The sequence below is a fragment of the Arvicola amphibius genome, chromosome 9 (assembly GCF_903992535.2).
Source record: "Arvicola amphibius chromosome 9, mArvAmp1.2, whole genome shotgun sequence".
Taxonomy (NCBI): domain Eukaryota; kingdom Metazoa; phylum Chordata; class Mammalia; order Rodentia; family Cricetidae; genus Arvicola; species Arvicola amphibius.
The window spans coordinates 50930252-50957938 of record NC_052055.2 but is presented as its reverse complement, the minus strand read 5'-3'; the positions used below and the strand labels follow the sequence as shown (position 1 = coordinate 50957938).

Genomic DNA, 27687 nt, shown 5'->3' with positions numbered 1-27687 from the left:
CTGTGAACCGTCATTAGGCAATGGGACTCTTTCCAGCCCTCGACCTGCCTATGATCGGCTCACTGTTTTATATTTCTCAACCAACTAGAATGTTTTCATATTTCTCTATGGAGCAGAAATCACAGCTCTTCCATCTGGCCTTGGTAGCTCCCCCATAAGCCATGCGTGAAAGCTGTTTTGGACTTTTAGAGATTTGTATAGTAAGGGAACACATGGATCCATGTTCAAGTAGTTTATTCTGGAAAAGACTGCCGTCGCTGCAGCTGGGAGTAACAGCTACTGCTGACGACCGGCCATTTATCATCATTGTGCTAAGCACACGGCACACCTCTCATGTAAGCCTCTGCAACAACAGCAGGTTATATACCTTATGATAAGAAAATGGGATTACAGTGGAGGAAGGCAGATAGCATGCCAAAACCAATAGTGGAACCGGAAGGCAAAACACTGCCATCTCATTCCATGTATCTCCATCATTATTAGCTGATAACTATTGAGAAAAGGTGCCACCTTTACTTGGAAATGATAGCATTTTGTTTTATAGATGATAATATGCAAAAGCCACGACAAGCTCTTTTCCTCCTAACATTTTATAAGAACCAAGATAAAATAAAAGCTGTTAGACTGCCTGTGGGAAACTTGAGAAAATAACCCCATCACATACTTGTAAAATACGATCTCCTTCTCGAATCCGGCCATCCTTGGCAGCAATGCTATTTGGGTCAACCTGTAATAGAAAAAGCATATATCTTCAGGGCCATACACTAGCCTTCTAAGAGTTTAAAATGCTGTTTTTAAAACATAGTACCATAAGATAGTATAGTTTTAGAGTTTATTGGCTCAGTTCTCTATTGATTTATGGTAGGGTGCATCTCATTTTTCTCTGTCAAAATCACTAATTCTAAAGCTATAAATGAACATCCTTAGAGTTAACAACAATAAAATGGACCAGGCAGACCTCATTTGCAGGTCATTTTTCTGTCCCCTCTCCCTCCATCTGGACCCTTCCTTTTCACATCCTTTCTGTCATTTCTGAAGCCCAATTGTCTTTAGCTGACAGGATTGCTGTGATGTCATTAACACCGGGACTTTTCTGGACCTAGGAAATTTACTTTATACTAAGGCAACCTGTAAATAATTTTGGAGATGTATTTGGAAAGCTGATAGATATCTTAAGTCCACACTTAGTAAATGGATTTTGGCCCCACAAGTATATTATTTTTAAAGAGATATTTAATCTATATTGTTCAAGAATTGAAAAAAAACCCGTCTGTACATTCTGTTACTTGGCGCCATTTTACATATAGTTTTAATTATATCAACTTTGTATTATTAGAACAAATAGTTATTTACAGATCTACTAAGAATGTTCCAATATTTTAAGAGGTCACTTCTTGCCTAAGTATTTCAAGAACTGCATGAGGTTGATCTGCTCAGTTCCAACATTGCATGTTATAAGGGTCCAGATGAGAACTAAGAATGAGATGCTGAGTCAAGCACAGAAGGTTCTATGTGTACACTCGGGAGGGATGAGGACAGCTCTTCACCACTGCACGTGTTTGGTTTCTGTGGCTTCTTTATCACCTCTGAGAAAAGAGGTTTCACATCTGATCCATTTAAACACCAAACAGAGACTTAACCAGAATGAAGAGGATTCTATTATTAATGAAGTGTGTCCCTTTTGAAAGCTGCCCATTACATGAAACTTTGTCCTTAAAACTGCAATCAAATCACCCACAAAACTGCCTGTTTCTGTGCACATTACAGAAAAGGTTTCAGTGGGTGTGTATTGCTCCCCCATTCTTCAGTGAAAATGGATCGCTGGAGTCATTCATTTTAAAGAAGTTGCCAAATGACGTACACTCTGGAGAATTATCCAGGAGGGAAGGAGGCAGCAAAATCTTTGGTAAAGAGAGAAAGAAAAATCCCATTCCATGTTTTCAAAGTTGTGCTGCTCCGCAGGTGTGTTAGTTGCAGATCTCTTACGAGTTGCACAGTCAAAGCAACTCCGCAGAAAACTGTTGACTGAGTTTGTTGGCTGCTGTTTAACACTGTAGCCACTATGGCTCGGGCCGCAGAGAACATTAGCTTCTAGGCTGTCTAATCCTTACAGACATTTCCACAGGAACTAAGTTATGGAATATGCACATCTTCATGTGTGGCGGCAAGCATAGGGTTAAATCATAAGTAGTTTTCATTGAAAAAATACATAACTTTTTACATTTTCTAAAATTATCTACTTTTCCAGATATCTATTGCAATAAATTCTGCTTGGCAGTCTTTCAAGCTCGTACTAAAATGGCGACTCACATGTAGTTCTTTGCCTCTTGCAAATGATCATGTGGTTGGATGAGAGAAATGGACAGATGTACTTTCTTGGTTATTTAAATCTGTCCATCCAATCAACAGAGTAAAAGAGGTGATTATTATGACTGTTAGTTTAAAATAATTAGCCAATAGTGCTGTTAGCAGAGTAGAAAAGATGCAATGGGACGGAAGGAGAAATGTTTGGGGACCAGAGCTCAGCCCAGCCTGCTGCTCTGTTGTGGGACCTTCCGGGAATTTATTCAAATTTAGACAGTGTTACTACTTTCACACTTTTCCTTGCTGGGATTCTGCAGGGAAAGCCTCCATGCTAAACAAGCTGATGATAATTGCATTACTTGGGCAGCATAATTTGCTTCCCTAATTGAAAGTGGCAAGAATTGGAAGGCGGCCAGTTCTTCACATCCAGGCCTTGCGAAGAGGCTTTTCTCCTCCTGAGCCCTTTCAAGTCATCTCTCTCCTCTCCCTCCCTTCAGGATCCTTCAGATTCTTCTCCATAGCATCTCTCACCTCGCTGACATAAATGCCCATGTCTTCTTCGTCATCGGTTCGGTAGCAGACCGTCAGGCCCAGCTTCTCTTGACTGCTAACACGACACAGCTCAACCTCCTGAGAAAATGCATGCGTATTGAGACATTAATCTCAGAGTGCAAACCAAAAAAGATGTAGTTCCGGTCGCTATGAGACATTTTAAGCATTATTGCTAAACATCGAAGATGAACTTTCATAACGAAAACCATTGAAATTTACATTTATCAAGTATTTCTGTGTAGTCAAATCAGCATTTCTGGCTTTCATTTTGTAGTTGGAAGTACACAGAATCACATGAATTCATACATAAAACTGCATAGGTTATTAATTATCATAAATTATTTGAGGATATCAAAGAAGGTAGAAACTGCATTTTCCTCTGTAATGTAATAATAGAATGGCATAAGCTTGAATAAAACAGAAGAACTACACTGAATCTTTCTGTCCGTTCTTCCTCTGAACTTTGTAAAGTGTGCTAAGAAGCAAAGGTTTGTGTAGGTTAAGTTAAAGTTTTCTATTATTCTACAGCAACCCTCACCCTTGGAAAGAAAAGTGTTCATTGGCTGAAAGGGAAAGATATCACCTGCCATATGGGGCAGGGGGATGATCACAAATGCAACAATGAATGAGAAAGAAAATACATTCACTGAATACACTGCTAAGGGGCTGGGAACGTCAGCCTCAGGTAATGTGTACTGAATCCATTTCCTGATTTATGTCCAGAAAAGTAATAATTTCAGTTTCATATAATGAAATGGCCTTGTGCCACTTTCTGACACAAACCAGGATAAATCACACAATTCCAGGTGTTAAAAGACAAACTGCAGCTGCAATCTTGGGGAAATTGTTTCTATTGTGGAGAACAGAAGGCCTATTCCTAAATAATCAGAGGAGGGAGAAGGGTGTCATTTGGAAGAGAAGCCCGGAACAAGGCTCTTGAATTCAGCCCTGTAGAGCTATGTGATTCCCAGTTCTATGAATGCCCCGCTCTTCATTCCCTGAAAAAGCAGGAGTTCATCATGGACTCAGTCACTACCAGGAAGGGTGCTGTCATTCCTTCCTAGTCTTTCCCTGTCTGTGTATTATTTTGTAAAAACAAGCCATAATTAAGAAGTCTTGCATTTTTTGATGGGAAATGTATGTATTTGTGTGTGTATATAAAATGATTATGAAGTCTAATAATATAATGATATGACCATATATGTCTTTTCCAGATTGAATGTAGAAATCCTAACCCTCAATGCGGTTTTGCAATTGGGAGGTAGGACCTTTGGAAAGTAATGGGTGGTAAGACCATGAATGTAATTAGTGCTCCAATCAAAGGGGCAGAGTGCACAGCTGCCCTGAAGCATGCAGCCCTCAGGGAGAAGGTACCCTGGGGGAGGAGGAGGGCCCTATGAGCCAAAACACTGCTTCTAAATGAATCCTGAACCTTCCAGATCCAGCACTGAGAAAGGTGTTTGAGCTTCATGAGTCTTCTGATTTTCATGTTTGCTACGGCAAGACAAAATGGACTAAGACAGCAGGTCCTCGCTTAGCTGCCCAAGAACTGAAAGAGCAGTGTTTAATATGGAAAAGTTCACTTGACTACAAGCAATAGGGTGCTCTCTACAGCATTTAGTAACATCTGGAGAAGTCCCCTCCCTTCAGTTTAGTCTATCAGAGACGCCCTTGTCATTGAGTAATAATCGTTTAAACGATGTGCTGCAAACTATGGGTAAATCATTAACGAGAACATGTACTAGCATAAACTGCAATGACCAATAATTTCATAGCCAGCAGCAAATAAAACAAAATTGTCTATACCCCGAGACAAGTGCTGCAAATTAGAGCAAAATGAAACTTCAGGGAGCATAAGTGTGCCGAGGTGCTGAGTTACTACAGTTGCTTCTGAAAGCCAGCTGAATGAGAATACCAGCAAACATGCTAAACTGGGTGGAGAAAAGCCTACAAGAGCTTCAACCACACAAAGAACTAAAGGAAACTGGGGACAGGAGAGATGGTCATCCTCATGAAAGAGCACACCAGTTGGGTGTTCACTGTCAAACGGTCAGCCCTGCAAAACGTACATACAGCTGGGAATGGTGGTGCAGACCTCTAATCCCAGCACTCGGAAGCAGAGGCAGGTGGATCTCTTTGAGTTAGAGACCCCTTTACATAGGGAATTCCAGGACAGCCAGAGCTATACGGTGAGACATTGTCTCAAAACCAAAACCAAAACAAAACAAAAGAGAAAAACAAGTAACATTACATGGCACATTTAATACAACAGGTTACAGGTTGGGATATATTTGTATATACAAATACATATATGCATATAATAACAATTAATGAAAAAGAAGCTTTGAAGAACAAGGAGAGCTATGAGGGAGCCTTTGAAGGGAGGAAAGAGAAAGGAGAAACATTGTAATTAAATTACAAGGTCAAAAATGAACAACAAACCCCCCAAGCTTTCTGGGGAGTAGAGAAAGGTGGGAAGTCCATTACTCTCTGAAGAACAGGAAACATGTCTCCATTTGTCACCTGGAGGGGAAATGCATACACCAAGCAAGGGTTTCCCCCATGGTGACACTGGTCCATAGTGCCATAGGCTGAGCTCCTAACCAAACCCATATTTCTAGGCGGGAGTCACAGCTACAGAGCTGTCTCTTTCAGCAATAGTAAAGTGAGCAAAGAAGCCTGCTGTTCTTAAGAGGTCTCCAAGGAAACCTGAGCACACTGCAGAGAGATGCTTTGGAGCCCTTAAATCAGAGCCATCAGAGGTCCTGACGGTCTTCCAAAGGGAGGAAGGATGATGTCTCATGCTGAGGAAGGCATGTGCACCCCGTGCACTTTTCAATGCTTTCTCAGGATTCTCGGAGCTCCCTGCTCACTTTGGGGTCTGTCTACAAGAGGCAGATCTGAGTGCTGTGTGAGAGGAATGAATGAATCCATTAACCGCAGAACCACTGGATTACCCACATGGTGTCCATTCCCTAAAATGGCAAAGTAGCTACCAAAGAATTTAAAGGTAAGACATTAAGACCTTGAGGTAAAAATACTATTACTATTAAACCTATGTGAGCCAGGCCGTGATAGCTCACACCTTTAATCCCAGCACTTGGGAGGCAGAGGAAAGCGGATCTTGGTGAGTTTGAGGTCCGCCTGGTCTACAGAGTGAGTTCCAGGACAGCAGGAAACCCTGTCTCATAAAACCAAAACCAAAAACCAAAAACTTTGTAAACAAAAACACTATGTAAAGTGAGCATTAACACTGTCTATTTGTCTAGGTTTTCAGTATGCTACTTTCTGAGAAGGCTTACATTCTCCCATGCCTGGCCAGCTGCGTCTGTCTTTCTGCACAGATGTTTTAGGCTTCCTGTTTAATCACACAACCAGCAAAATCTGGTATTTGGGGTGAGCTTCTCTTACAAGTGTACTTGAGAAATAAAACTGATAAATCCTCTTTAAGAGGCTCGTTATTATAATTCATGTAAAATATGGTGTAATGGTACAATTTTATGAAAATGATTTCTTGACATCCAAAACATTTAACTTTGGGCAGAGCTTACAGCCAAGTCCACAATAAACCATAAAATCATTTAAGAATATGTCCTTGAGGGGGGATGGAAGGAGAGAGTACTGGGCAAGATGACTGCAATTGGGGGGCTTGGGGGGTGATGAGGAAACCTAGTACAGTGGAAACTCCCTGGAATCTATGAGGGTGACACTAGTGAAGTCTCCTAGTAATGGGGGACACAGAGCCTAAAGGACCATTTTTTGTAACTCAGTGAGACTGGGACATCAACCCAGTCACAAAACTTTCAACCTTTAATGTCTTACTCTGCAAGATGTGCTAGGATAAAGATGGCTGATGTGGGAATTCCTTCTGTATATGTGTTGCTTTTATTGGTTAATGAATAAATAAGCTACTTTGGCCTGTGATAGAGCAGAATAGAGCTAGATGGGAAAGCTAAACTGAATGCTGAGAGAAAGTAGGTGGAGTCAGTGAGACACCAGGTAGCCTCTGGAGCAGACAGATGCCAGAACTTTGCCTGGTAAGCCACAGACACATGGCGATACACTGATTATTAGAAATGAGTTAATTTAAAATACGAGTTAGCCAGAAATATGCTTAAGATATTGGTCAAACAGTATTGCAACTAATATAGTTTCTGTGTAATTATTTCAAGTCTGGGCAGCGGGGAATGAACAAGCAGCTTCAATCAACAATTGGCACCCAATATGGCCAACTAAATCCACTTAACACCTGAAAGTTAGACCAATGACTGGTCTAACTTGAGGCTCGCACCAGGAGAGGGAGCCCACACCTGACACCATGCGGATGACTAGAAACCAGAGGCTGGGCAGTCCCAGAAACCCAAGATAATAGAACCAAATATGACTGGGAAAAAAAGTCATAGATCAGCACCTAGCCCAGTTGGGTTCAGAGAGGCATCGTCCTCCAGCAACTGATGGGAGCAGACGCAGAACCCCACTGCCAAACACTAAGTGAAGCCAGGAGAACCCCACAGAAGGGGTAGGGGAGGAAGGATTTAGAACCAGAGGGGTCAAGGACACCACGACAGCATGACTCACAGAATCAACTAAGCAGGATGATAGGGGCTCACAGAAACTGAAGCAACAATCACAGGGACTGCATGGATTTGAGTTAGAAACTCTGCATATAAACATTATGTTTATACAGTGTACTTGTGGGGCTCCTAATAGTGGGAGTTTGTGGTATTTCTGATGCTTTTTCCTGGGTTTGGTGTTTGGGACCCTTTTCCTCCTACTGGGTCACCTTGTCTAGTCTTGATATGAAGGTTTGTGCCTGGTCTTATTGTAATTTGTTGTAACATGTTTGGTTGATACCCCTGAGATGCTCTCTCTCTCTCTCTCTCTCTCTCTCTCTCTCTCTCTCTCTCTCTCTTTCTCTCTCTCACAGAGGAGTAAGTATAAATTAAACTGCAATCAGGATGTAAAAGATGTGAAAAATAAAAATTTAAAGACATTATTAAAAATATATATTAACTTGCTTTTCTACTGCATACTCAGCCTTTCTAAAGTTAGCCTTCCTTTGAGAGAATAATGGATCAACCAACCTTACTATGCCTTGGATTGCCTATACAACCAACTTTTTCAACCTTTGCTAATTCATGGCTTTGATCTTAAATTATATGCTCTTCCATTCCCTGATGAAGACTAACATATGTGTGCATGTCTGTGTGTTGTGGTAATTGTTTGCTGGAAACATGCTGCAGTTGAAATCAACCTGAAAACTAATATCTGCCATAAATGCTGTAAACAACATGGATATAGCTTGATATGTCTGTATGTGGTGCTGTTTACAATTCTGAGTCAGGAAAGTTACCTCTTCCTTTGGAAAATCCTTAAAGATTTTGTAAAGAGTCTCTTGTTCCCTCCCATGCCATGTTCTCTGTGCTGTTGATTAGGTTCAGAGGGAAAGTCTACTGTTAAAGACAGAACTAGGGACAGCAGGATATCAGAGAGACACACATAACAGACAAATCACAGATAGACCAATAATCTGATCTACAGACAGATGAAAGACACAGGGAGAGAGATAGAAAATTCAGACTTGGGCTCATTCTTGGTCAAATTAATCCAAGAGAAAAGGCTATGTTTTCATTCCTTAACACATAATCATGATTTGGTGTCTCTGAGGTCATCTTAAATGCATTCACTGACAAACTGTGAGGATAGAAGGATATCTCAGTGGTTAAGAACCTTGCCTTCTCTTCCAGAGTAATCCTGTTTGATTCCCAGCATCCCCTTAGTAGCTTACAACTGTCTGTAGTTGAAGATCTAGGAGATCAGACACTTTCTTCTGAACTCTGACAGCAGTCATACCTGCAGGCAAACACTCATTCCTTTAAAAATAATAAAACATTTTTTAAAGGTCATGTAAAGTGTGATCCAACAGGGGTTAGTTCACATCAGTGCAGGCAGAAAGCATACAGCTTTCTCTGTGTGTGCACACATGTTTATGTGTGTGCATGAGTGCCTGGAGGTCAAGGATAAATGCCATTCTGTTCCTCAATCAGTGTCTACCTTTAAAAATATTTTTCTTTATACTTATGTATTTAACGTGTGCATGTGGATAGGTTAGAGTACAACTTGTGGAAGCCAGTTCTGTCCTTCTGCATTGTAGTTTCAGGGGGGTGGACTTAGGTGGTCGGGCCTACAACCTTTACCAGTGGAGTCACCTTTCTGGTCCCATCTGTTTAGAGCCAGGGCTGGGAGTTCACTGATTGGCTAGACTGGCTGGGACTCAATCCCTGGAATGCTCCTTTCTTAGTGTCCTCAGCACTGGGATTTCAGGCCGGTGTCACTGTGTGAGGGTTTCTCATTTACACGAGGACAGGAGTTCCAAAACCAGGTCTTGGAGTTTGCATGCCAAGCCCCTCTCCTACTGAGCTGGCTCCCCAGCTACACATAGCTTTAATTCAAGGACTGAACTTCCAGGGGTAAAACTTCAGGCACCGAGCAAGACCTCAGGATAATGGATATCACAATTTACAAGCCAGGGTACCCAGCACCAGTGTAGACCTGCACCCCTTCCTGCGGTGGCTGCACAGTTCACAGTGGTCCATGGAAACACACACTTCAGAGGGAAGGTTCTATGACAAAGGCACTTAGAAGCAGCTGCCAGCAGCACGTTTCTATGAGGTCAGGGTAGCTGTGCAGACAACGTGAGGAGATTCTCTTGCAGAGACCCCATCCAGCCCTCCTATGCAGGGCCCAATAGCTTCCGAAGGAATGCTCCCAGTAAAGCATCAGACTTCCCTGAATCTTCATACCCATCTCTCTGTCACCAGGAATCCACTTGAAAAACATAAAAGTGAAAAGCTTCTGGATCCCCCACAGAGACAATCCATGGGTGTCTGTGAACTTCAAGCCTCCTGCACTGATGGCGATAGCCGTGTTAACATCGCATTGTGTCCAAAATTGGTGCTCCACATCGCTGGCACAGCGCGTTTACTTCGCTATGAGCAAGCTTCAAAATGCCCTGCTCTGGGAATGGATAAGTTTCTTTAAAAAAAAAAGAGCAAACCATGGCATCCATTCCTGTGGGGGATTGGATTGTATGTGGATGGAGGTTGGAAAAGATCTAAGTCAGAAGAGCTAGCTGTGAAATATCCTAGCCTTCGGACAAGAGGGAGCGTTTTTAACAATGGGATATCGTCTCGCCTAGCCAGAGTTACTCCATCTTCATCACCAAATAAGGTGAGACTGCAGGTGAAAGAGGAAGATTGCACAGTGTGGGAAATGCAAACTAACGCAGGCTTTTGGAAATCAGTATGGAGGCTTCTCAATCCCCATGTGATCCAGCTATCACGCCATGCAGTAAACAAGGAAGAGGAATCATTGAGCCACAGAGGCACCCGCATCCCATGCTTATTGCAGCACTAGTCATAATCACCATAGCATGGGAACAATCGTGACCCAGAAACCAATGAATGGATAAAGGAGATGCTGTTCATATAAATCCCCGACTATGGTTCGGCTGTCAAAACATTCTGTCATTTGCAGCAGGGATGGAGGCCACTGTGGCAGGTGAAATGGCCCTCACCAGAACAAATGCTGAGTGTTCTTATTTATATGGGCGTAAAAAAATGGATCCCATAGAAGTAAGAGAGAAGCTTGTTTCCCGGAGCCTGTAAAGGGCATGGGGAGAGGGGCAGAGTGGATAGTTCACAGACAGGAAGGTACAGCAGTGCACTAGAAGGAATACCTCCCACGGCGTGGCTGAATACTTGTGGTTGTCAGTAACTGGTTGAATATCCCAAAACAGCTAGCAGAAAGGATTTTGAATGTTCTCAAGATAACAAAATGACAAATGTCTGAGGTAGTGGATTTAGAATTAAATTGCCTCAATCATCCCATATTAGATACACATTTTAAATATCATGTTTGACTCCAGAAATATGCACAATTATGTGTCAAGGAATCTATAAAGATGATTCCACCTAAGACTCTAAGCCATTGTGGAGAGGGTGCTTGAGTTGGCCTGGCCCTGTAGTCAGATTGATGACTAACTTAAATGTCACCATAGAACCTTCATCCAGCAACTTATGGATGCAGAAGCAGAGATCCACAGCAGAGCACTGGGCTGAGCTCCCAAAATACAGTTGAAGAGAGGGAGGAGCAAGAATAAAAGCAAAGGGGTTAAGACCATGATGGGATACCCACTGAACGAGCTTACCTGAGCTAATGGGAGCCCACTGACTTTAGTCTGAGAGTGGAGGAACCCGCATGGGACCAAACTAGGCTCTCTAAATGTGGGTGACAGTTGTATGACTGGGGCAGACGTTGGGGCTACTGGCAGTGAGATCAAGATTTATCTCTACTGCTTGTACTAGCTTTTTGAAGCCCATTTTCTTTGGAGAGACACCTTGCTCAGCCTGGATATATTGGGGAGTGTGTTGGTCCTGCCTCAAAGCAATGTACTAAACTTTGGTGGCTTCCCATGAGAGGCCTTGCCCTCTCTGAGTGTGGATGGAAGGGGAGGGAGAAGGGGAGGAAGTACGAGCTGGGATTGGTATGTAAAATGATAACTTTTTAAAAATAATTAGTTAAAAAGTATATTTATTTTGGAAAGCATTAGAATTTTTACAGAAATCAGTTGTATTAGAGCACTTTGAAAAAATTAGTTTTTTGTGATGGAGTCTAAGAAGGAACAATGACAAAAGAACAACAATAAAGCCCATGTTCTGCAGGTAGGACTCTCTACGCATAGTGGCCCCTAGCACTGGTTCACCATTACTCAAGCCAGAAGAGTATCCAGGACCAGACAGGACAGTCATCTCCAAGGAGATGGAGAAGAGAGAGGAGGACCTTTCCCATCACTGTCTTCACCGAATTTTGTAATATTGAAGCTAATTAAAGAAATGCCTTAAAAATTATTGAAGAAAAAAATAACATGAAACTATGGAAAGTTGAACCCCTGCAGAGAAGGGACGCCCAGACTTTTCCACTTCAATCCACTAGCTTCCAGGCAGTGGAAGCCCACATCACATCTGCAGGAATATAAATAAATAAATAAATAAAAAACCTTTAATGCCCAAGTCCCAGTGATGGCATTGCATTCGGAACAAATTATTCAACAACAACCAAATCTCATTTCTCAGCACACTGGTGTAGGGAGTAAGGTGGATGGCAAGGTCTCTTTGCCAGTGTCCTCAATTCAGGTCCATTATCAGCCGCTTCTTTTCCCTTGGGATCATAACTCAATTGTTATTTGAGTCGACTTTATGACTTCCTTGAGAAATAGATCCAGGTGGTCGGCTCCCCACTGTGGGCTGTGAATCCTCTTAAGTCAAACTGCTCGTTTTGATTAGGGTTTTAAGCTAACGAGAGCACGTTAACTCCCCCTGTGTGAAAACTGAAGCGGAGGCAAGTTCACGACGCTGTTAATCAGAAGGTGCCATCATGGATTCCAGAGCAGGAATAGAGGTAGAAATGGAAAACCAAGACATGCTAGTGATGTCCCATTAGTGTGTCACTAATTCTGCTCGACTGTACCAGGTGACCGCATGCAACTTGGGGTCCACTTGGTTGATCCGCATAGCTTGGCTATTACGATGTGTGTTGTAAACATAAGAGCCAGGTATCTCTGTAACATACGAATATTTAGCCATGATGGGGTAGCTAGGTCGTATGATAGCCCGTGATGACCTTGTGCTGTCTCCTGTGAGCACAAAGGTGTACAAGAAAATGAGGGAAAATCTGCCTGCGACAGATGATGTTTGCTGGGTCTTTTGAGGAAATCGCTGCTACTAATGGGTAACTTTTTAAGGACCTAGGAATCCAAGGATTTCAGAGTCGGGTCTTAAGTATTGAGTGGAGATTGAAATGATTATTGATTAGCTTTCTAATGGCATTGCGAACCACCACAATCATTTGTGATGGTTGATTCTCGGAAGTTTTCCATCGGAATCACTTAAAATGCCAACACAATGTACAAGAAAGACGATTTGCAAATGTGTTTGTAAAAGTTGCTTTGTTAATTATATGCAGCAAAAGGCTTCATAACGTGTATATTTATAAGTATGTATATAGACTTACATACATGTATATATGGTAATTGTGCTCTCCATTTACTTTGATACACACGTAAGGTTCTTATTGTAGTTGCACCTCCGTTGTCCACCCTGGTCTGCTAACCCTGTTTACCCACTTTTGGCTCTCAGGTCTCTTTGTTGCTGTTCACCCCCCTCCACATGAAAGATAATATATGGTATTTATCCTCACAAGTCTGGAGTTTTCTAGCTCCATCCTTTTTCCTGAAGACGTGATCTCATTCTTCTCATTGGAGCGTGTGCACCAATGGTTTTTCGTCGTCTGGATGGCACCTGGGCTCATTCCTTGTCTTGGCTACCATGGGGAATACTGCAGCAGATGGCCCTGCACTATGCTGACTTAGGAGCCTTTGGGTATATACCTGGCAGAAGTGTAACTAGCTTATATGTCATTCTATTTTTAGGTTTTGGAAGAACTGCCATATGTATTTCCATAGTGACTGTAATATTTACATTCGCATCAATCGTGTATAAAGTTTCTGCTTTCCCTGTATCCTTGCCAAGACTTTAAAATTTTTTCTTGATGACAGCATTCTGCCTGATATAAGATTGAATCTTAGCGTAATTAACATTTATCCTCAGCTGAGGATGGTGAACATTTTTTTCTTGTATTTGTTGTGCACTTGTGAATTGTCTGTTCAGTTTATATGTTCATTTATTGATTTGATTATTTATTCTTCGAGTGTTTAGTGCTTTTTTGATAGGGTTTCTCTGTAGCTTTGGAGCCTGTCCTGGTACTAGCTCTTGTAGACCAGGTTGGCCTCAAACTCACTGTCTCTGCCTCTGGAGTGCTGGGTTTAAAGTCACATGCCACCACCTCCCAGCCTGTGTTTAGGTTTTTAAAATAATCTCTTTATTAGCATGTATACTTTGTGTTTGGGACTGGGCTTGAAATGGACATTTTCATACTAGCATAAAATAAAATTTGGCCAGCTCTTGGTCTAAGCAACCAGTACCTGTGCTTTAATTGTAAAATGACAGCTTTAAGCACTCCACTTTCTGGGGAACTCAATGCTCTCAAATTCGCCCCTTTATCTCCTCTGTTCTTGTACTCAATATTGAGTCTATGACCTTTCTACTTTTCTCTGTGAATACTATGCTCATGACATCACCTGATGTCACCTCTGTGCTTACACTGCTTTGAATCCACACGTATAAAATGATCTTTTATAAAAATCCATACTTCCTTTGTTCCCTGCACTAAATATCAAGTAGAAGAAGGTCAATTGCTGTTAATTCTATCCCTTGTAATCCTACCTGAGAAACTGGGAGGTCCTGGATGAGAACACATACCTCAGCGGCCATGGAGGCTCTGTGAAAATCCACTAGACAAATCTCAGGTGGAGCGGCCTGAAAACCATTGCACCTTCTACTCCAGGCTGTTTTTCCACTTCCCATTCTCAAACTTGTCCTTTGAGAATTTTGCACAAAGGGATTTGATTATATACCCCCTCCCTCATTTCCTCCCTATGCTGTTATACACACACCACACACACACACACACACACACACACACACACACACTCTTCATTCTTGAATGTGTGGCTTCCGCTGGAGTATGGGTTCAGGAGCTAAACTCTTAATGAAAAATTCTCCTTCTCCAAGAAGCTATGACTTGATAATCTCTCCACAGTCGACCTCCTTGCTCCGAAGCAGATGAGTGGCTAAGGCAACTGCTTATCTAGTTTCTTTAAAGCTCTTAGGATTTTTTCTCTTTCTCTTAAACTTTCAGTAGTGACTTCTCACCACAAGTTAGTATTTTGTCTCGAGCTATTATATCGTGTTATGACGCGGCACACCACAACCCTCCAATCTCCTACTCTGTCATTTCCTACCCCTCTCCTGCAGCTCCATTGTGATACCTTTTCTCTCCTCATGATTGCCAGTCAGCCTTTTAGATGCTTCATGAAAGACAAGGAAGCCACAGGACGCAAACTACCGCTTCATCTCTTCAGTGTGGTTGACATGAACCCTGTCCACCCACAATGCTGCTTTTCTGTTGATGAGAGAGTCTAGCTCTATCAGAGGAAAATGCCTCCACTCGTGCCCTGTAAGCCAGGTCTAAAATCTTTTCCCTAGGATTTCCATTATGAAGCTACTTCTTTATCCTTGTTGTTACTCCCTCTTTCCTGGGGAAATAATTTCCTTTGACATATGCATTCATGAGGGTACACACACACACACACACACACACACACACACACACACACATTTAATTTCACTATTATTGGGTAGGGCAGAAGAGAACACCCAAAGACGAAGTGTTGGTTGCCTTGAAATTTGGGGTGCTAGGAGAACCCGTAAAAATGTCTTAGGATCAAGAAGGACTGAATTTTCAAAGAGAGACATATTCAGCCAGCAAAGGCACCAAGAAGGAAACAATATGCCATATCAGAGAAACTTTAGTAGTTACTGCGCTGCAAACAGAGTTTAAAACCGAGCTGGGTGAGGGAGGTCCTGGTGAAAATAAAACTGAAGACTTGGGCCTTGGCCAGATCAGGATTATTGTAAAAGACAACCAACTGCAATATGTTAAGTAATCTGAATTCTTTTCTGTGCTGGTTAATAGTCGACCACTGGGACAAATGCCTGAGCTAATCAACTTTGAAAACTGGACCTTTATTTGGGCTCAGGATTTTAGAAATTTAAGTCCATAATTCTTTGGCATATTTTCTTTTGGGCCTTTGGCTACATAGGACATGATGGTTGGAGGACTGGCAAAGCCTATTTACCTCATGGCAGTCCCAAAGAAAGGAGTGACAGAAAAGACCTGGGGCTCCAATAACTCCTCAAAGATATGCCTCCAACCACGTGACTTCCCGCTACTAGGTCTGACTTGTAAACAACATCTTTATTTACGTGACATGGGTCCTTTTGTCCTGCCCCACACCTTTTCCAAACATTCTATTCCCTATTGGCTTTAGAAAGTTTGTGCAAATCAAATATTATGCTAAAGTGTTTCGTAAATAATGCCTCTTTTAATTTGAAACCCAGCAGAGCAATAGTATACATAGCAGTTGTTTGCGGCCTGTCCAATATTCCTTCACTGTCTTTCTGGAAATGAAATGCTATTTGTTTGTTTGGTTTTTAAAGAATTACAGTTACTTTCACAGTCAGTGTGTATGTTTTGGGCCATGTTTTAGCATGAGGAATGGACACACGACCCAGATATCCATCCATTGTATTTCTCTAGCCCTAGTAACCTGTTCAGGAGCAGTACTGGGTCTCATTCAAGATCATAAAAACAGGACCGTGACTTTCACTAATACAGACTAAAACATTTGTCTGTCTTTTTGCACTTGAATTTTGCAAGAATGTAGATCAGGGGCAGCTCAAGCTTAATCTTGCCACAACGTGTAGCATCTGGGGAGAGGCTCTGAAAAAGAGCAGATAAAAGTTAACAGTCAGGTGAAGACCAAAAGCACAGGGACATGGCTGCACCCCTACTTGGGGTTATCACCGCACCCCTACTTGGGGTTAGGACAGAGAAAGGCTCCTTTCCCTTACGTGCTTATTTTGGTCATCTCTTTCTTGGGTTAGTTTTGATGGATTCTGAGACCTGCTGTAAAGTTTGTTTTATAGACAGGAGAATGCAGAGCCCGCATGGATATCTATTTGTGGTCACTCGTGGGAAGTAACTGATCGGAAGCAGAAATGGAGCATAGGTCTTCTCTTGGTTTCTCTGAACTTCAAGGCTTAATCCTGTTTAATCAATAAATTTCTCCTCTAATGATCACGGACAAGATCTTTGTATAGGTGGAGAGTTAAAGGCAAGGATTCAGTGAGGCATTTGGTAAAGTCGAATGAGATGAGACATGAGAGCGAAGGTTGCAGCGAGAGCCACTGTGTGCTGGGAGAGCAGCCCAGCATGGCAGCCGCAACAAGCGCTTGGGGAAGGACTCATAATCAATGTCCTTGTCATGGGAGGGAGAAGGTGCTCAAGACACAAATGTATCGATCTTCATCTCACATAAATTCCAAATCATCAATTAGGACTATCGAGAGAAAGCAAGCACTTGTTCTTCTCATATTTAACTTGGAAAGCCTCAAAAATTCCTCCTATTTTAACTTTACTATTGTTTAGGTTTAGGAAATTGACATAATTATATATTTTTGTAATTTTTTAAACTTAGAGATGATTTATCTCTAATTCCAACTTTTGTAGTGGAGGTAACTTTCTCGTATTGAGCTGGTAAGATACTGGCAGAGCTCAGAGTCAAACATGTGGGCTTCTTCGATGCCATTCAACCCAACTGTTCTGTATTAACTGCTTTCTGTTTGCTCACTTATTAAATTACCACCTAGGAGCTTGGACCGAGGGTGCCGCCAATGGTGTGTGTTAATCGTAGCAGAATGCTTGAAGGCTGTGAATGATATTGAAGGATGCTGGCCGCATAGGTGAGTGATGCAGACCCGGGACCACCACTGAGAACTTAGTGTTCGCTGTTGTGCCAGCCTGGTAGGACGAGGACCAGGGAAAAGGCTTGAACTGAAAACACCTCTGTTTTCTTCCTGCCCTTGGTGTCTGTAGCAAATGTTAGATGAAGACAGAGCTCACTAAACTTTTGTACCCAAGCCCTGCCTGTCAGGAGAGGCTCGATCCCTGCTGTCACCTCACTGGACACTGCTGCTCAGAGGCCCTCCTTCCAGTCTTTATTGAGCCCCCGTCTCCACATCTGTAAGCTGTGTTCTTTGAATTACGGAAAATGTGTTTTTCCAAAGGAAAGTACTAGCAACATGTCTTTTATACTGGCTGTGCGCTTTCTGTGGAGTTGCTGGTGGGAAAGGACAAAGCCCAGTTGTCTCGGATTTGATTGTGGTTCTTGGTTACATTTGTGCTGGCTATGTTTTCAGTAAAGAGATGAGCAAACACAATCAGACCTGTAGTTCGCAATGCTGCGTTAGAGTAACCAGCAATCCTAAGAAAACATTGAGAATCTGTAGGCATTCACTTGAGAAAGGGAACATACTCCGGCAAATAGACAGACAGACAATCTATAGCTCATCCATTGTCAGGGTGAACGTTGTGCAGAAGCCAGTGGGAAACCTAAGCCTTTACACAATGGCCCCAGGAACTGGAGGATTAGCGAACTGAACTGTGGGACTGTAGAGACAGGATAAAATGGCTAGAGATATGACGGCTTTCCCCACGGGGAAAACAATGTCATTGGTTGTCAGTCTTTTGATGTACAGGAAACCATGCTAAGCACACGGGACAAAAGTTGGGAAAAAATAGAAGGTAGGTCAGGTAGAGAAGGAGAAGTTGATAGTTCTAGCGCTGCCCTTTAAAATAAACCCAGGGAATAGATTTGGTTGTAGCAAGATCTGAGAGTCTGACCCAGATAGTGTAGGGGTGGGGGCTTCCTACTAACTTGGGCTAAAAGGTAATGAAAGGAAAAGGAACACAAACGATCAAAAACCTCCTAAAACAGGACGATGCTAATTGACAAGATCTATTTCTTGAACTTGAATGGAAATGTTGATCTAAAATGATCAGTCCACATAGCATGCCTCATGTTGGAGCTGCATACCAATAAGTAATTAAGAATTTCAAGGCTAAAATTCTACAAACTCAGTTTTCATTGATATTTCATATTAAGTATAAAATGTCACAGCAATACTAAAAAGAGTTTTATTTTACAAGCATTATATAAAATATACCTATGTTCTAGAATTCATGCTATTATATTTTTCATTTCCCATTTTTTCCCACTAATTTCTTAGATGTTGGTTAAGAATATGGTCAGGTAATGATTTAAAATTTCTCCAGGACTTCCAGTGAAAATTGGAAATGGGTAGTGGCACACACCTATAATCCCAGCACTTAGAAGGCAGAGGGGTAGATAGATCTCTGTGAGTTCGAGGCCGCCTGGTTTAGAGTGAGTTCCAGGACAGCCAGGGCTACACAAAGAAACCCTGTCTCAAAAGACAAAAAAAAAAAAAAAAAAAAAAAAAACCCAAAACAAAACAAAACAAAAAAAAAAAACTAAAAAAAAAATTTTATCATAAAATATAGTGGTCAGTAGGAAGCATAACCCATAAAACTAATTATAAAAAGAACCTTGCTATTCTTTATTTTATATTAGCGCCACAGTTCACAGTAACAACAATTTTCCAGTAAATATATAATGATAAATCATCGGAAGATGGGAAGATCCCATATTTGTTTGCTATTTCATATTTATTGCTTCTACATTTTCTCACTGAGTAGCATCCCAGGGAAATCTTAATTTGATAGAATATTCTAGTTGTTCTCTTTCTGTTCTTTTCTTTTGGAGCCAGCAATTCCACTTAATTTTTAAAGTTACTCTAGCATATATATATATATATATATATATATATATATATATATATATATATATATATATAAAGTGCAGCACATCTTTATGATACTGGCAAAATAATTAGATGCACTAAAAACAAACAGCGGACCTCCAGATCTGATGAATGAGAGAACAGGGTCTACATTTCTCTATTTCAGATATTATACATTAAATTCCAGACTAGAAGACGCCCCAGGTCTATGTTGACACAACAGAAATTTGTCAACGCTTAACCCGGAGCTTCTCTTTGTTTGAAAAGAATTCAGGAAGTTCTTCTGCATGAATTATTAAGGAAACATAAAAGGAAGATTAACAAGGAGGAAGTAGGAAATAAATAAACCTGTTGACAGATGACCTTGACTTCCCTCCACTGCTTTCCGGAGCTGGACTGGGCTTTTTAATAAAGCACCGAGCTCTTATTACACATTTCTTCTCAGCTGTTCTACACTGTGGATGGCAGCTTTTCCCATGGTCATCATAACAGGAAAAGACATTCGACACTTACTGCTGTCAAGATCCTACCAATGCCATAGCAACTGCTGGCCAACTTTTTTGCTCTTTTTTTTTTTTAACTTGGTAAAATGAAGGTTTTACTTGTTTTTTCTATATCATCTATCTATCTATCTATCTATCTATCTATCTATCTATCTATCTATCTATCTATCTATCTATCTGTTTTTTCCTTTTTATCGATCATCTATCTTTCTATCTATCAATCCATCTAATTTATGTATCTATTTTTTATTTTGCTAAAGGGGCTTAGTTTGTGCTCAGGCTAGCCTTGAACTCAAGATATCCCATCATCAATCTCATGAGTGCTGTGATAACTGGCCTGAGCCACTATGCCTCGTTCAAGCTTCTTAATATAGCTATCTGTGTACAGATACTTCCTACTTAACAAAGCAGATAAAACTCTAAAAGGTGTAACAAGAGGTCACAGATTGCTGTTGCTAGCATTTTTGTTTTATTTGCAGGTTTTGCCTCACTCAAGAACATAAGCAAATAAAGACAGCAATACCTTAAAAGCACTAAAGCTTTTTATTCAAGCACAAAGGTAGGCATTCTAGATACCATCTTCCAGAAGAAAGCAAGCTCACTGTGGGGAGGTTTGCACATTCCCTATTTCCAGTGATGCGCCTACTAAATGCACAAGCCTTATTTCCAGTGAGGCTCCTACCAACAGCACATCCCCTATTTCCAGTTATGCTCCTACCAAATGCTCCTGCCTTATTTACAGCTAAATGACACGCACAGGGACTTCCCAAGTTAGGACACAGCTCTTTGCCTCCACTCTTATGCTAACAATGAACAGTTCACTGTAATGTTCACCACTGCCACTGTATTATCATCTATTTTGTAAAAACTGAAAATTAAGTGATGGTCTAGACTTTTGTGAACTAATAGATTTTCCTGTGCATTTATTTATATCCACATATACATATTGGTTTTAAAATCTAGTAAGTAGTATCAACTTGAGTCTGTTCTTAGCAATATTAGGGAATTTTAGTAGTGTTTTTAAAACGTTTGACTAGATAAATCAAATGAATTATCTGATTAATTTAAAACTATTTTTTCTTCTAACTATTCATTTACTAAGATTCTTTCATGGTTATTTGTCCCACTGTACAATAAATTGCTTTGGTATTGGGCTTCTGATTAGTCAGCATGCTTCTCCGCCTGGGGATGAGTTAATCTGATCACTTTGGTCATTTGAAAATTAATTCCAAGTGTTGCATTATCTGTTCTGCATTTTCTTTTATTAAACATGGACCACTGAAGTTAATTGAAAATTTATCAGCCTTTCTCACTACCAGACAATTATTATCTCTCTGTGTGTGTCTCTGCTCTCTCTCACCATTTATCTATCTAAGGTTTTTATTTTGTTGTGTGTTTTTGGTAATTCTAGACATTGAACACGAACCTTGCAGCATGATCAGGGCATCCTTCTGAGGTACACCTCCAGCCACCTTTAATTTATAATGTCATAGTGTTCTCACTATCTTCAATATCCTAAACCGTGGTTCTAAGGAACATTTATTAAAGTGGAAATGATCCAGATAAAATGCTAAAGAAGAAAACAAAGAACAGATTTATAGAACACCTAAAGCTATATTTAAGTATTTGTAGTGTTTTAGATTTGTAGTGCGTGCGTGCGTGTGTGTGTGTATGTGTGTGTGTGTGTGTGTGTGTGTGTGTGTGTGTGTGTGTGTGTGTGTGTGTGTGTGTGTGTGTGTGTGTGAGCGCATGTTTGTGGTGAAGTCACGAGTCTGGGTGGCCATGGGGCTGGCTGATGTGGGTGTGGAACCTGGAAGAACAGCAACTGTTCTTTGTCTCTGAGCAAATTTTGTAGCCCATTAAAATGTTTTGTGTTCAAAGAAACATTCCAGTACAGTCAATTTCAGAGTAGCTGGCACCTACTGCTGTCGCTATAATAACGACTTTCTACTTAATACTTTCCTGTATTTCCAATGTTTTTGCTCTGGAGTATATTTATTTCAAATCATATATATTTTAAAATATAGTCCTAATTTGGTATTGAAAAGGTAAATATTGGGTGCCACAGACACCACGGGAGTCTGCAAACTGCTACTCCCTTCCCTTTTACCTCATCATTTTTTGTTTATTGGAAAACAGTACTTAAAAAATAAGAGAAAATGTAATTTGACCCAGTAGTTGACAACTGAGCTTGACCTTGTCCTTAAATGGTGATAGTCCTGTTAGTGTGGCAGAAAGAGAAACTTAGTTCTCCAAGCCCCCTGGAGATATGGTTAGAATATACAAAACAGTGGACTTTGAGAAAGAACAGGATTAAAAAAAATAAGAAAACAAACATCATGACTGCCAAAGCCACCAGAAACATATGCCCAACCTAAAGGAATATAATAGGTCACAATAAACAGGAGTACACACTCAGCATGGAAACAGCCACAGAAATGTAAGAATTTATGGAAATGAAGATTACAAGGACTGAGTATGCTTTTAAAAAGCAGGAAGACATGCAGGAGAATGGAATGATTCAGCAAAATTAGTGAATTGTAAGGCAGACTTGACACGAATGACCCAGAATATACACAAAGACGAGGAATGGAAGCCAGCGGTCATGGATGCAAGAGGCAGCTGAGAGCAACAGGGCCTAAACAGCAGCACCCGTGGTCTGGAGATTCCATTGCACACAGCGTCTGATAGGTTAGAGAGACACAGGTGGTCTCTTGAATGTGCTGTGGGGAAACATGTTGACCTATAATCTGTTCCCAGCAAGAAGGTCTTCTAGAACAAACGTAAGGATGTTTGTAACAAATAAAGCAAAAGAACTAACCAAGCAAAAAGAGTTGGCAAGAGCAGACTGTGACTAACGAAAACTCTAAAATGTGAACCTCATGTTCAGAAGTTCGGGTGTTCAGTGAGAGATTCAGGCAGAAATGTAGAGAATGGGAATCTGATTATATCTGGGGTGACAGCTCAAAGTACACAGTGGCATAGAGAGTGAAAACAGCTACTGAAGAAACTCTGAATATCTATAAAGTAGTAGGCAATTTAAACACTTTATTTTTATTGCTTAAGAAAAAGAACACAATCAGTTACAAATAGCCAATTAAAATTTCTAACACAGCACTAAAAGAATAAATATAATGTAACATTTTTCTCTGAGTAGAATAATAAGAAAAGTCATGCATTCACAAAAAGGTAAGAAAGGGGGAAATAAAAACAAAACCTTAAAAATATATGTGACATCAGTATAAGACAAATCCAAACAAGTCAAATCCAAACATAAATGGCTATGCTGACTAGACAACCCAGTAACAAACAGAAATGCAAACTCTTGCCAGAAAAACATGCCAGTTCCATTAAAGGACAAAAACAAAACAAAAAAATCCCAAACACCAAAAAGTCAAAAGAACAACAACAACAACAAAAACCAACCAACCAAACACGAGCAATGGGAAGGCATACGAAACACATCAAAAGCACTCAGATGGAAACCATACAAAAGACAAGCCACGGAGTACTAAGAGAAAGCTGGGGTGTAACGACACTGTCATACAAAATTGACTTTTGGTATCAGAAGTACAAGAAATAATATATAGAGAACATACAATGAGAAGGAAGAAATGTTGACACTCTAGTCTGGAATATGATTCCAAACAGTAGAAGATGCAAGGACAGGGCAAGAATCCCACACGACTGTGTTGTGATGGAAACTAATGAAGAATCCCGCAGCGTGTCCTCCTGTACACAGGATTGAACTAAGAATACGGGTCACAGTTGGTGAATATTATAGCCAAGGCATTTCGCGTACATACGTTATCTTCAAATATGAACTGAACCCTTTTTGGGAGAGGGAGGGGGATATGGTCCCTTTACATTACTTAAGCTGGCATCAAACTCATAATTCCTGCCTCAACATCTTCAATTCTAGGGTTATGGTTGTCTGTCATATAAATCATGATTGGCTATGAATTAGCCTTTTTTGAGAATTTCATAATAATGGCAAACTGACTTAGTTTGTGTGTATAGTTTATACGCAATGTTTTCTTTAACTCTTTTTATTATTTAGTTATTTTAATATAATTAATATTCATAGTAATTCTAAGGGCGTAACACACATATATTCCCATTTTACAGATGAGAAAAGTGAGGCACAAAGGGCCCAATTATCTTGTGTAGGAGGAATACTGCTAATGAAAAGATGTATAAGAAGAAAAGCATATGATCTGTGGGCAAGCATTAGCAAGTCTTGGAGAGATGGAGAGCTTGTGCTCAAAATTGGACCAATCAATGGTGTAAACACATTATTCTCCCCAAATTAATATATAGATTCAAAACCTCCTGAACATTGCTGTGGGCTTGCAAGGTGAATTCACCAGGTTTTACAAGCTAGGGAAAAGCTTGGAATAGAGGAATGCTGTCAAGAAGAGGGTGGGTGACGACCCAGATACCTGCTGTCACCTCTACAGCTACAGAACTTTTCAAGATGCGGTGATAGACACAGGATGCCGGTGATCAGTGACCAGAGACAGGGGCATACAGGCAGAAATGTGATTTATGATAGAGCTGTCCTTACATAGCAGACAGAATGTTGGCTAGAAGGCTTGGAAGACTAGAACAAACACTAAAACCAATTTGATTTGCCTCCCAAACTGTCACTATGATAACAAGTCAACTCTTCATAAAGTAAAGGCTAAAGTAAAGATTCATTTTAAAACTTAGGTACCACAGTTTTTATTTGAGCAGGAAGGATTTCTTAAACTATATAGATTAATGAACTGTAATGAATTCTCTAATATATGTTATTGCATTAAATAAAGAGCCTCTGCCAGGTGTGTGACACACACTTTTAATCACAGCACTAACGAGGCAGAGCTCAGTGAATTCCAGGCCATCCCGGTCAACACAGGGAGTTTTAGGACAGCCAGGACTACAGGGAGACCCTGTCTCTAAAAACCAAAACCTGAAACAAATCAAAACAAAAAGTGAGAACTTCTGTTTATCATTGATTCCATAAGAACTACAATTTCATAAATTAGGAAGTATTTGTCATAAAGGATTGACTTAATAATAAAAAGGACAATATATATATTATATATACAATGGGTTTATAAGTATAATGGGTTTCATTATGACATGTTCATATTCAATATATGTGTATATCTATACCCATATACACACACACATATATAGTGGGTTTCATTTCACATGTTAATATTCATTATATATTTCCATATATGTATATATATTCATTATACATTTAGTTTATATATTTTATTCATTATACATATAATACACATCATAATGTAATCTATCATTATTTTACAGGCAATATGTGTGAATAAAAGCACAATAATTATAAATAGAAAAAAAACCCAATATCTTTAAGTGAAATAATAATGACAAAAAGAGCCAAAGACTTGGTGTGAGATTATAAGGTGACAGAAAGCAGAACAGACCCAATCAGCACTCAGAAAAATTCCCAACATCATCTGTTACCAAGGGTATGGAGAGTTCAGATCATGGTGTGATGGTATGAGATCACTCAAACCAATAGGGAAAAATTAAGTCTGGCGATGACAAGTATCTTCAAGTGCAGTGTGCTAGAACTCATGTTGGTGAGTTAGGACTGCTTTGTTACCTGCTGTTGGTAAATCTTAGTTTCTTCCACCTCTCCTAACACGTCAATCAGTTCCTAAGAGAACATACACAGGTCTCTGCAGGGCCAGCTGGGTACATTTGTAAACTGCCTTTTCCAGAAATGCACACAGCACTGAATACAGGGGACAAACTCAGAAGTAGGTTCGCGGTTTTGAGGTTGGAAATAAACAGGGGACAGATACAGACATTCAGCATGCTTGTGTGAATATAATGGGGGAGATCATACTGTTGAGAGCCACAGAAATGACGAAGCAAAAAGACAAGGGTGATTGTAAACACAAAACCTTCCGGTTTCTTCTGTGAGCAAAGGTAAGGCGTAGGCAGAGGGAGAACACGTGCAACACCTGCATTCAGTGGAACGCTTGTCATGCAAATGGGTATTGGCTACCAAGATTCTTCGTGGCTTTGTTTGAAGGAAGGTTGATGCAGTAGAACAGGATTGCCATTCTGAAATCACATAGGGGAGGGTCTAGAGGAGGAGTTCTAGAATATTCTGAAAGGACTTGAAGGGCAACGTAGGGAACCTCTCTCTCAAAATGCAGAAGATAGAGCCAGAAAAATACTGTGATCTTACGTCTCTATTTATTTTTAAAGATAGGTATTTTTTCTAAGAAAACTGGGAAGTTATTATTTGTATACTTAAGTTGGATAATGAAAGCTAGCTCATTATAGCTTACATAGTATAAACAATGTTTTTCAAAGATCCATAAACCCAACAAAACTCCTTAGGAACAAACTTTAATCTGTACATCAGAGACATTATATTATTATTATTATTATTATTATTATTATTATTATTATTAAATTTTTAAATTTATTTAACATCCCCTTCATCCCATTCACTCCCCTCACCTCCCGTCTATTGCCCCCCCCCCATCCATTACTTCTCCATGGGAATCAACAAAGCATGGCACATCAAGTTGAGGCAGGACCAATCAATCTCTTCCCCCTTCAACAAGGCTGGGGAGCCATCCCAGCATGGGGAATTGACTCCCAAATTAAGCTCCAGGAACAGACCCTGATCCCACTGCTAAGAGCCCCACAAACAGACCAAGCTACACAACAAGGGACACTATTTTTAAAAACAAAAGATGGTGCATGACTCATTGTAAAGTAGAAGGGGTCTCTGTTCATCTCCTGTTTCCACTAAGACTCTGCAGATTGAACTCAGTATCTAGGACAAGAAAGTTTATGTGTACACCTATGAACACCAGATTTTTGACAAAGAAGCTAAAATTATACAACGGGAAAAGAAAGCATCTTCAGTAAATGGTGCTGGCAGAAGTGGATGTCAACATGTAGAAGAATGAAATAGATCCATATTTATCCCCATGTACAAAACTCAAGTCCCAATGGATTAAAGACCTCAATATAAATCTGACCACACTTAACCCAATAGAAGAGAAAGTGGGAAGTAGCCTTTAACAAATGGGCACAGGAGACCACTTCCTATGTATAACCCCAGTAGCACAGAGCAACAACAAATAAATGGGACTTCCTTAAACTGAGAAGCTTTTATAAAGCAAAGGACACAGTCAATAAAACAAAAAGGCAGCCTACTGAATGGGAAAAGATTTTCACCAACCTCACATCAGACAAAGGACTGATCTCCAAAATATATAAAGAACTCAAGAAATTAGTCATTGAAATTCCAAGCAATCCAATTTAAAAAATGGAGTACAGAACTAACAGAATTCTTAACAGAAGAACAGAAGGAGAGAAGGAGAACTTGAGAAAACTGAATAGTTTAAATGGAGGAAGGACAGAGGTAAGAGCAAGGAAAGAGATATTTTGATTTAGGAAGCCATTATGGAGTTAGCAAGAAGCCTGACACTAGAGAAATTCCCAGAAATCCACAAGGATGACACCAGCTAAGACCCTAAGCAGTAGAGGAGAGGATGCCCGAACTGGCCTTGCCCTGTATTCAGATTGATGGATATTTTAAATGTCACCATAGAACTTTCATCTAGCAACTGATGGAAACAGAGGTAGAGACCCGCAGTGGAGCACTGGGCTGAGCTCCCAAAGTCCAATTGAAGAGTGGAAGGAGTGAGAATATGAGCAAAGAGGTCTAGACCATGATGGGTACACCCACTGAAATAGTCTACCCGAGTTAATGGGAGCCCACAAACTGCAGCCTGGCTGGGAATGAATAAGCATAGGACCAAATTAGACCCTCTGAATGTGGGTCGGAGCAGACTGCGGGGCCACTGGCAATGGCACCAGGATTTAGCCCTGCTGCTTGTACTGGCATTTTGGGAACTCATTCTCTTTGA

The 27687-nt window shown here is 40.5% G+C and overlaps 1 protein-coding gene across 2 annotated transcripts in view; it reads right to left on the bottom strand.

Annotated features, from left to right (window-relative positions):
* Positions 1–27687, bottom strand: part of Pdzrn4 (PDZ domain containing ring finger 4) — a 336730-nt gene that overhangs the window by 17733 nt on the left and 291310 nt on the right. For both annotated transcript variants that reach the window (XM_038342516.1, XM_038342517.1), the window contains 2 exons: positions 2836–2934; positions 665–727 (listed from right to left, as the gene is read on the bottom strand). In XM_038342516.1, the coding sequence (XP_038198444.1) occupies positions 665–727; positions 2836–2934 (162 nt within the window). The remainder of the gene's footprint in view (positions 1–664; positions 728–2835; positions 2935–27687) is intronic.